Source organism: Galeopterus variegatus, unplaced genomic scaffold (assembly GCF_000696425.1).
Source record: "Galeopterus variegatus unplaced genomic scaffold, G_variegatus-3.0.2 Scaffold121, whole genome shotgun sequence".
Taxonomy (NCBI): domain Eukaryota; kingdom Metazoa; phylum Chordata; class Mammalia; order Dermoptera; family Cynocephalidae; genus Galeopterus; species Galeopterus variegatus.
The window spans coordinates 296568-308082 of NW_007726232.1; the positions used below are offsets into that span (position 1 = coordinate 296568).

At 44.3% G+C, this 11515-nt stretch overlaps 1 protein-coding gene across 1 annotated transcript in view; it reads right to left on the reverse strand.

Annotated features, from left to right (window-relative positions):
* The window catches only part of NAT10 (N-acetyltransferase 10 (GCN5-related)), a 41043-nt gene extending 29736 nt beyond the window's left edge, over positions 1 to 11307 (reverse strand). The window contains exons 1-6 of the mRNA XM_008587952.1: positions 11258 to 11307; positions 9248 to 9370; positions 8570 to 8661; positions 4595 to 4766; positions 3023 to 3145; positions 832 to 893 (exon numbers count right to left, since the gene is read on the reverse strand). Of these exons, the coding sequence (XP_008586174.1) occupies positions 832 to 893; positions 3023 to 3145; positions 4595 to 4766; positions 8570 to 8661; positions 9248 to 9355 (557 nt within the window). The 5' untranslated portion in view covers positions 9356 to 9370; positions 11258 to 11307. The remainder of the gene's footprint in view (positions 1 to 831; positions 894 to 3022; positions 3146 to 4594; positions 4767 to 8569; positions 8662 to 9247; positions 9371 to 11257) is intronic.
* Positions 11308 to 11515: the final 208 nt, after the last annotated feature.

Consider the following 11515-nt stretch of genomic DNA (forward strand, 5'->3'; position numbering starts at 1 on the left):
CTAAAAAAGGGCCCTGTGGTAAAATAAATTTGGGAAACAATCAGTTAAATAGGACCTTGCAACTGCAAGACTTTTCAAAGGCTACAACAGGCTAATGCGAATCTTCATAAAGAAAAACAGTATCAGCGTTTCCCACACACATTTGAAAAGAAAACTCCTGTCCCCCATCATAGGTCCCTGGTAAAAGACTAATGTTCTATGAAATATCTTTTGGGAAACAGTGATCCAGACAAATCACCCCTCTGAAACATGAGTAATTGGGCTGGCCGGTTAGCTCAATTGGTGAGAGCATGGCATGGACAAGGTTAAGGGTTCAGATCCCCATACTAGCACCCCTCAGCCAAAAAAGAAAGAAAGAGGGCCGGCCCGGTGGTGCACTCGGTAGAGTGCAGTGCTTGGGAGTGCAGCGGTGCTCCCGCCAAGGGTTCGGATCCCATATAGAGACCGGTCCACTCACTGGTTGAGCGCGGTGCGGGCGCGACACCAAGGGTTGCGATCCCATTGCCGGTCACGAAAAAAGACAAAAAGGAAAAAAAAAAGAAAGAAAGATAAGTAACCTAAGAGTCAGAGAGGAAGAGATACTTAGTTAGGGCCATGGAGCCAGTGTCGAGACCAGCAGCAAGACAGACTCCAGGTCTCCTGGTCCCGATTTTCCAGTGTTCCCTTAACTTCACAACTATTGCTGCTGTCAAGAATCTCACCATTGTGGAATCCTGTACTGCCTTCCCTGATACAAAAGCAAAGCTTCCCACTAAGTCCAAGATAAAAATATTCCTTCCTCTACGGCTCCTTCACAATTGTAAGGGACTGAGAAATGTGCTGTAGACCTACCTCTCATTAAATCTTCCCACCACATCCTGATGGGCCTCAGTCCTGTATCTGGAATGCACGTCCTAAAAAAGCAAAACAATATCCATTAACAAAGTCATCCAGATAGTGCTGAAGCCCAGGGTCCAAATATGAAGTTCTATCAAGGGAGACAAACACAGTTATATCAGTGATCCTGCTGGAAACCAAATCCATTCCTACACAACCTGCTGTACTGAACTGGCCAAATCCTATCTGCTGGAACTTGGATCAGACACTAAATGCAATGTTCCTATGACAATAAACTTCCCCTCACCTCGTCTTTGGCTGTCCCTACATTTTATCCAGCATCCTAAGATGTATTCATTCATTCAGTCTAACTATGTACCAGACATGCTGGGTATATACTGGTGAAAAAAGCCTGACCTCTGTTTTCATGGAGCATACCGTCTAATGGTTGGAGGGAGAAAAATGAGTAAATAAATACAAATTTCGGCTAATACTACAAATAAAATAAAGGGTGCAGTGATAGAAAATGTAGGGGGAAAGGGGCTACTTATACAGTGTAGTGAGATAAGGCCTCTCTGAGATGATAAGCTAAGACATTCAGGATAAGCAAGTAGCCATGTGAGAGGGAGAGGAAGAACAAGCAAACTGATGTGGACACAAAGTCCTTCACTCATTCACAAATATCTAATGAGTGCTTACTAAATGCCAGGCATTCTTCTAGGATCTGGGAATACAGCAGAAAGGAAAACGAAGTTCCTGCTCCCATGAAGTTTTTCAACTAGTACAGGACAGACAAAAACCAAATATATCACTTTAGGTAACTGTCAAGTGCTTTGAAGAAAAAGAGAGGAGCTTAAGGAGTGACAGGAAGAGCTGCCTGTTTTTTGGTTTTTTTTTTTTTTTTTTTTTTAAAAGATGACCGGTAAAGGGATCTTAACCCTTGACTTGGTGTTGTCAGCACCACACTCTCCCAAGTGAGCTAACTGGTCATCCCTATATAGGGATCCAAATCCGTGGCCTTGGTGTTATCAGCACCACGCTCCCCCAAGTGAGTCACGGGGTGGCCCAAGAGCTGCCTGTTCTAAACAGGGTGTGACCACATGGATGAGGCCATATTCAAGCAGGGATCTGAAGGCAGTGAAAAGCGAGCTGTGCAGATAGCCAGGGGAAGCACATTCCAGTGGGAATAGCAAGTACAAAGGCCTGGGATGATAGTGTGCTAGGCATGTCTGAAGACCTTCAAGGAGGCCAAGAGGGGCTGTAGTGGCAAGTGACAGTGGGAGTGGTAGTGACAGGAAACAGCCCCTAAGATTTGAGGAAAGTCCATTTCACCAGACAAATGCAGCTCATGAAACCTGAGGCCAATCCTAACACCATTCTCAAGCCACTGGGCTTTGGACATGACTCTCAAAATAGTGATGGAGCAATACTTATGAAGGCAGGAGACCAGTTCTGCATCAGGTGAGACACATCCCCACTCCAAACCATGTCCTCAGCCAAAGTAGTGTCTTCTACTCTGGGAGAAAACTACTTCTCTCATACTCAAAATTCTTGCCAAACTGGGAATGGAACTGGCAAATGATCCTTTTCTATCGACTAGGATGAAGGCCAATTAGGAAGTCTGCACGTGGTCTTTTCCAATACACAGATTTAAGCACTGGCATTGCTCCTTGCACAACACTATTCCAGAAAATTTAATGACGTAAAAACTACATTATATCTGAATCTCACTGGTATAGGATTTGCAAATGCCTGAAAGTAAATATGAAACTCAGAGATTCCTAGGCACTCAGGGAATCCCTGAGATTTAGTTGCAGTGATTTTTTCATTAGCTGCAGTCAAAGAGTTCCTAGCCCAGAGGCTGTGCTGACAGCTCACTGGAGCTGCCTAACAGAAATTCTTTTTTAAAAAAAGTGAACAGTCGGGCTGGCCCGGTGGCGCACTGCTACAGTGCGCCGCTTGGGAGCACGGCGGCGCTCCCGCCGAGGGTTCGGATCCCACATGCAGACTGGTTCCCGCTCACTGGCTGAGCGAGGGGTGGGCGCAGCATCGAGGGTTGCGATCCCGTTGCCGGTCCCGGTCCGGTACGGGCGCGACACTGAGGGTTGCGGTCCCTTGCCGGACACGAAAAAAGACAAAAAGGAAAAAAAAAAAAAGTGAACAGCAAAAATAGATTTATTTGAATCCTCACAATTAAGTTACTTACCATGGTCATCGTGTACAACTGTTTGAGTGAGTTCATGGTCCGCAGGAGGATAACCACCAACCCACCGCCTTCCACCGTTTCTACAGTCCTGGCCAGCAAGTTTGGAGTTAACGCTTCAAAATCCTGAAAGAAGGAGACCCTAGAGAGGGCTGGCCATGCAAATAGCACCCCCAGGAACTCTTAACCAAGGGCCAGGTGGTAAGGCAAAAAGAGGGCTTCAGAGCACAAACTGAAACCATACCTCCCACCCCAACTTACCAGAATATACACACACACACACACACACACACTCATAAAGCACAAACTGAAACCATACCTCCCACCCCAACTTACCAGAATACACACACATACACACACACACACACACACACACTCATAGCCCCTTACAAAGTAAGGCACAAAGGCACACCACAGAAGAGGGCCCAGCCCTTGAGTATATGTATACCTGGTTTTCTATGCCAAAAATGATTCTAATAATATGTGATAAAAATCCCATTTGGAAATAAGTCTTCCAACCTTCACTGATTCACACCTGAATTTCAGAAACATCTTACGTTTATTTTCTGACATGTTTAAGATCAAACCTGTTTGGCAAAACTCAACTGCACCACATGGGGGAGCTATAGCTTAAAGGAGCCATCACTCCAGCAACTGGTAATGGCAGCAAGCAGAACACTCTCTACCAATCAGAGATCAGGCCAGGGAATGCCCCAGAGTAAGGCTGAGAATGAGGCAAAATGCTCTGTTTAGGCCTCCAAGGTGGGATGTAAGCTAGCAGGACAACCCAATGGAATGCAGAAAGAAAAAAATGAGAACTTCTGCTATTTTGATTCTCCCCTTATTTCTTAGTTTATATTTTGCAAGGTATAAAATTTACATAATCATGGGCATAGTAGTACATATATGTAATAAACACACAAAAAAAATGTGGGAATTTGTGCTGAAATTTTTTGTCTTGGGGGGTTTGGAGGGGGAACGGGTATCAAAGAGTCAAAGAAAAAAGCAAAGACCACCAGAGCCAAAAACAAAGAAAAATGTCAAACTTGCCAGGCAAGAGAATAAATACCAGTGAAGAAATTCACCAAGTGGTTCTCTAAGGGAAAAAGTGAGGGGTTTTTAGGGGCCATAAGGGGGTGAGGGTATTCATTGTGGTTACGCTACTCCAGTGCTCTGGATAAGACATATGAGCACATAGGTATACAACAAGTCCCACTGCTCACTGGTCAGGAAAGTCTTCAGCAAGTTCCAATAAGAATATGGGTTCCCAGGCTCGCTCAAAGTTCCTGGTACTTGCATTATCAGCTTTAGCTGGTTACAACCAGTTGTGATGGAACATCACTGTTCAGTTCTGGTATCTCTAGACAAATGCTAGTTTACATAGAGAATTCTCTTTCTATATGGAGGTAGGTGATCAAGTTTCCTTTGCAAAGTGGCCAAGTATTCCAAGACTAATGCTTGAGGGACGGGGGAACAAGTGGCTCTTGCTCCATACTGTACACTCTTAGTGGAAAACCAGACAGCCCAAGCACCTGAGGCTCTGACTTCAATCACAGGCTAAAGAAAGTCACCCACCTGGAGGACACACATGCCGAAGGTATTGCCCAGGATCTTGTGGGTCTCATTGTAGTAGCAGTAGCGGATGTTTGTGGCTGCTACGAAGAGTTCAAAGGGGTCATCTTGCTTTATGTTCAATGTCCCATTCTTTATTTTCTTCTGCAACTGTCGCATTCTTTTCTTCCGGTGACTGTAATCACCCCCCATTTCATGAGAGTCAATTAGCCAAAGAGACTAAAAAGTTGAGAGCAGGGGATAAGCTCCATGATCACCCAGTTAGGCCTTTGGAGCTAGCTGGGAACTTGGAAAGTGTGGGACCAATTCCCTCACTTTAAAGGTGAAGGAAAGTGGAGAGGCATCAGAACAGAGTGGTTAAGAAGACAGGCTTTGAAGTGAGACAGTGATAACTGTGTGTGTGAAACCTGCTATCCTGCTCTGTGACCTTGAGCAAATACTTCACTTTAGAAGATGGGTAATGAGAGTAGCTAAACCTCACATTTGGCCAAAGCCAGAGCTTGAAACCAAACCTAGGTGGCCTCATTACCTTAGTCTTAAGCCAGTGCTTCAACTACTTTGTGCTGCTAACCAGAGAGCCTGGGAAAGGCAATGTGATGGCAGGTTACTTTATGCGTATTTCCTAGATGAATTCATCTAATTCCTTCCCCAGAGTGTGGGATCCAATCCTCAAGGACAGTTCTTATATAAGACAATAATGATACAGGATACAAGGACCGGACTGGAACTTGGACGTCTATCAGAAATCCTGAACCATTTTGGGGCTTAAAAACCCTAAATATCCAACTGCCATATACCTTCCCTTTACAGAAAGAGAATAAGAATATTCCAGAATGGAGGATTATAGCGGGCCTCCACTTCCTCGTCTGTGAACCAAGGCGACGGGGTGAGTTTGTCTCCACTGTCCCTTCTGGCTCAGGCCTTAAACCCATGACTTACACGCAAGCCATCAGCCTGAACATGATGCTCTGCCAGATCCAGACAGGGGTTAAGTAGGAGAGCTATAACAAGCAAAAGAATAGATTTTTAAAAGTGAAACTAGGTGGGATAAATTTGAAAGGCAAATCTGCCCCAAAAACTGTGAACTGCCTAATTCTGCACCTATCTCACATTTGTGAAATAAAAAATATTGAGAATCAGAAGCCCCCAAAACTTAAAATTCTGGGATAGGCAACAGGTCTTATCCTCAATCTATATTAAAAATGCTTATTTCCCTAATTATAAAAGAGTATGTACCAAAAAATGCCAGTTATGGTTTAAAACTACATACCAGTGATATATATCTAAATGCTAAAATAATGTCTAGGTGGTGAGATTATGGGTGCTTTTTATTTTTATCTTTGCATTTTCTGCATTTTTCACATTTTGTACAATAAGACTTTTATAACTTTTTTTTTTTCCAATTGTCATTTCTTTCTACTATATTCACACAGTTACAGTTGGGGAAGCTGATGTCATAAATCGCCATGCTTCATGACCCCCATGGGAAGATGGGGGTCAAAGGGGCCATGGCAGAGACTGCTTGCTGTTCACCAAAATGTATTTCTTCTCCTTCCTTGGGACAAAACTGAACTTCATTTCCCATCCTCTCTTGTGACCATGTAACTGAGTTCTAGCCAATGGGAGAGAAGCAGAAATGGTGTGTGCTACATTCAGTCCAATTCATACCTTCCACGTGTCCTTCTCCATCCCGCAAACTGAGAGAGAGATCCCCTGAGCAGCCCTGGAAGCTATATGCTGAAGGTGGCAGAACTGCCATCAGTCTAGGTTCCTAAATAACTGAAGAGTCCCCTGTCCCCCACTCCCCGGACCTGGAACCACTCTGGACTGTCATGTGAGCAAAAAATAAGCTTCTATACTGTTGAGCCATAACCGGTTTGGGTGTATTTATTACTGTAGCCTATCCTATCCCAATACAGGTCCAAACAGTTCCTTACATCCAAGCACTGCTCAAGCATTATGGTCTTGTTTCTAAGCATAGTATATATGCACATCTACACACCCAAAACAATGGTATTACTTTTTTTTAAAAGGCCCAATTATTTACTCAAAATCTAGTTTCTTTTAAGCAGAATCAGTTGTCTTTTAAGACCAGAGGATAGAGACTAGTCAAAGTTAGCCTTTGGTACTAAATAAAATTAAATTAACTTTACAGCCTGTTAACAATACATCCAACTCAACAAATATCAACTGAATACCTAGTACAAACATGCTAGATCATTTGAAAGTATGAAAATATACAGATAAGTAGGAGAGAGCTCCTAACTGAATCTAATCACCTGAAAATGAAAAAAGATATATGTGACTATATCTCAAGGCAAGATATACGTGACTATATCTCAAGGCAAGCATTGCAAGAGGAGGACAAGTGCTAAAGAGGGTTGTGGAACCATCAGGCATAACTGAAGAGGGCTCAGGAAAAACTTCAAGAAGGAGGCAGCCCTGAAAAATGGGGAGAATTTCAGTAGGTGATGTCAGAGAGGTAGAAGTGGCATTCCAAGCAGAGGAGACAGGATGAGCAAAGGAAAGCAGGGAGGTTAGCCACAGCACAGAGCAGTCAGAGCTGAAGACAGGATCTGAGAGCCAACATCAGAGACTAGCATATTTGGGTAATAAAGGAGGAGGAAGAGGCCCAAGGACAGAATCATACATGCTAGCTAGGTTAAGCGTGGGAGATAAGATCAAGGCAAGGGGAAGAGCTCAGGAAGGTGGTCTGTACAAAGGCACTGAGGTCAAGAAAGGAGGGTATTACTGAGGTAACCACATAGTGGGGTATATTCCAAGGAATAGCACCCCCACCCCGTCCCAAACTCCTTCAAACACAGATTTGTAGATAGAACAGCCAGGTTTCTACTGTGTGACCAGCCCCACTTCCCCTGGCCCAGGGGTGGGCATCTCTCCACAAGAATTTTGGGAGAAAGCCTAATTTCCACATGGTTGGACTTGAAACACGGTAAAACTCCAGTGCTACTTCTGCCAGGGGTATAACAAAAAACAGAAAGCTAGTCTGCAGTGAAAGCATAGAGCACATACGTAGAGGAGAGACTAAGCAAGAACCGGGAGATTAGCACCCTGGCTCCATATCGCTCCTGAGCAGAGCTGAAATCTTATTCCCTTAGGTTCCACCAACTATCCTGTGTGCATCAATAAATTCCTTTTGTGCCTAAGTGTGTGTAGGTTGAAGGTCTGATATTTATAACCAGAAGTCTTGACCACCATAGCTTCAAAAACCAAGAGAATAGCCAACTGTTACATGCAACAGTGAACTGGTGGAAGAAGAGCTCTGAAATGAAGAAGAAAGAGAAAAGCTGTTGCATTAGACATCAGGTCACTGGAAGCAGAAGCTAGACAGCAAAAGGGTGGCTAGGAAGTGCAAAAGCCTTCTGTTTTAAGGGGCATAGCAATAAAAGTGAGGGAAAAAGTTAGCCTGGGAGATAAAGCTGGGTATGTAGCTAATCATTTTTTGAGAATGGTGAAAACCGAGCATGTTTACAGGAAAAATGAGAAAGTTTCCAAGGGGTATGGAGTAGCTGGCAGAGGAAAGACGATGAAAGGTCCTGAAAGAGGTGAGAAAAGAGATCCAAAATAGATAAAGGGATGTTCCTTGGACATGGAAGGAGGCATATCCCCCTCTGTGGAGTGGAAGTAAAAAAGGAGAGTGAAAAGGCAGAACAAATTTCAGATAGGAAAAGGCAATTGAAGGAACTTGTGTTAGATGGGTTTAATCAGCTTAGAAAAGCAGAAAGAAAAACCATGTGCATAAAGCAAGGCACTGGGCTGGGGACTTAAAAACGTGAAAATGTTCTGAAACTGTCAGGAATAAAGAAAGGATATCAGCCCCATCTTTTCCTCCATTTAGAAATGTCCTCAGAGATAGCACCTCCACTAAAGATCCCTGAAAAACAAGGAATTGTTTCCTGGCATTTAACTAATGAGCTGGAATTAAGTGGGATGAGACACATGAAGGGTCAAGCTTACCTGCTAAACCCCAGCTCTTTCTTATAACACCAGAGCACTGAAGGCCGAGCCTTCACAGTTGCTTTAGATAACATGTGATGGAGTATTACCACCTGTCAAAGAAAAAAGTCACAGAATCTCAGGCCAAAAGAGACCTTAGAAATTATCAGGCCCTTGGGCCGGCCCGTGGCTCACTCGGGAGAGTGCGGTGCTGATAACACCAAGGCCCCGGGTTCGGATCCCATATAGGGATGGCCGGTTCGCTCACTGGCTGAGCGTGGTGCTGACAACACCAAGTCAAGGGTTAAGATCCCCTTACCGGTCATCTTTTAAAAAAAAAAAAAAAAAAAAATTATCAGGCCCATGACCTCATTTGACAGGTGTGGAAATTAAACTGAGGATCAGGAAAGGGAAGTGCACAAAGTCACAAGGCAAGTAGTGACCAGGTTGGGACTAGAAGCAGGTCATACCCACATAACCTTGTGGTCAACCCACAATCCCAGGCTTTGAAAGGTATTAGCTTGTCTGCTAATAAATCTAAATACAGAGAATTTACCACTTCCAGGAAATGAAGAAAGGTTCCCACTAGGCATCTTATCAGCCAAAGGGATCTTACGTCCTGAAACCCAAGAGCCTGTAACATGCTGACTCTTTGGGAAAGGGCACAAACTAATTCAGGAAGCATTTACCAGGTCTTACCTGATCTTTTCCTTGATCCCCGACTACAACAAAGAGAGACCTTTGCCGCTCAGCTACTCCATTCTCAATGAGAATCCGGATCCGGTTATCCACCTTCTTCCGATGCATGGTAAAAGATTATCACTAAAAGAGAAAGAAAGGCAATAAAAGACATGGACTCCAGATTCTGGGTGAGAATCATTAGCTGACTGCCTCTTATGGGACCAGCGGCTATGACAGGCACACTTACAAGTATCATTTCACTTAACCCTCAAACAGCTCCACAGGAAAGACATCAACCTCAAGTTAGGAAACTGAAGCTTGGGAGGTAAAGAAAGAGTTGCCTCAGCATGGGAAGTCAACAGGGAAGCTGTAATTCACACCTCTATAAAGGAGTTTTAAAAAATCAGAAACTTGAGTATTCAAAAAACTGGGAGAATGATTAAAATACTCATACATAATACTCATATAGCCAAAGCATTTTCAAAAACTACAAAAGGATATAGATATAGATGCTTATGAGAGGATATCATGACAGGATAAAGTATAATACCATTTTTTATGCGTATATATAAAACACACAAAGGAAAGACTGGAAGAAAATACCACAATGTAAAGCAGTTATTTCTGGATGGTGGGATTGATTTTTATTTTTTTCTTTTGTTTTTTTGGGGTTTTTATTTTTGTTTTTTAATACATATACGTTACTGATAAAGTCAGGGTAAAGAAGAAATCAATGACTGTTTATATGATGACATGTGTCTAATTATTTCCTCAAGTGAGGGAAAACCATACCGAAGCCTTTGTACAGACAGACCTCAAAAGTTCTGTGATTACCTATGATAAAACACTGCATCATTACCATAATACACCAAAGAAACTATATTATATTACGATGTGAAAATAAAAATGACACGATCCTTAGAAACTCCAGCGCCTGCTGCATTCTAAACATAAAGCTCGTTAACTGAATCTTAACCATGCCTTAACTGTCCCTTCTAACCTCTCAATCCAAACATGGATTTTAGCATGTCTTACTATAAACACTATGTCACAACCAATGGCTCCTATTTATAAGTAAAGGAGCAAGTATAAAGAATTCAAGTATCCCAAAGCAGAAAAGTGACAGGGACAAGATTCACATTCGAGTCGTCCTGACTCCAAAGTCTGACCACTTCAACAACCTGCCCAGCTTGTAAGCCCTTGTTGCTGGCCACATAAAGACACCACAAAAATCAATCAACAAATAATTATTGGGGACTGCTTTTTTCTCTAGTTACTGTGGGAGCCCCAGAAGAAGTACTAGGTAAGACCCTTGATATCAAGCTTTTACTCTTCTCGAAGAAAAGTATTTAAAGGAAAGAGACAAGGGACAAGTACACACAGATAAAATTAAATGTATAAATAATAGCTACAATAAAGGGTCTGATCAAGGTCTGTGAACTGTGAGATGAAGTTGCCAAGGAGGGCCTAATGGATGAGGATGTCCTTGAAGGAGGAGAAAGATGATTATTTTTCATTCACGCACTTATTCGCCAATCCAGACACAGCATCTATGTGCCGGGCGCCATTCTAGGTACACTGGCAAACAAAGCAAAGTCCTCAATGTGACTGCTGAATAAAGAATATAAACGAATGCACACAGTGAAGTAGTTAGGAGCGAGGGAGGATCTGGGATCAGACTGCCTCAGTTCAAGCGCAGCACAGCAACCAGGAACTGTGCGCGAGCTCCGCGGAAAGCAAAAGTGTTGTCACCCACCCGTTCACCCCTGCTCCCCAGCTAGAGGCCAAAGGAGGGTGGGGATAGAGCCACACAACCCCCAAGAGGTGCGAGCGGCCGCGTATCAGGAGCGAAGGGATTCTGTCATCTAGGAGCGACCCAGTCGGGAGGGGTGGGAAGGAAGGCAGTCTGCGTGATCCAGGCATCGGCCTGGATGCAGAGCCTCCGTTCTCGGGCTGGTCCCTTCCTGATTCAGGAAAGACTCGGACGCCGACCTCGGCAAGCACCCCCAGCCCTCCCGCGATAGGTACCTGCCCGGAGGATCCCAGCCAGCGGCGAAGCGGAAGCACGTGGGGGCGCGGAAGGACCCCAGGAGGCAGGCGCAGCAAGCCGCCTCTAGCGTGTGCCCGACCGCTAGCTCACTGTGCGCCTCACGCCGCGGCGAACTCCCGCTCAGGCGCCGGTAGGCAGAGCGTGCGCGAGCGCACTAAAAGCGCGGCGATGGCGAGTGAGGAGGGACCTTCCACAACGCCGTCGCCGTGATGACGTCAAAGCCCCAGGAGGCGGAG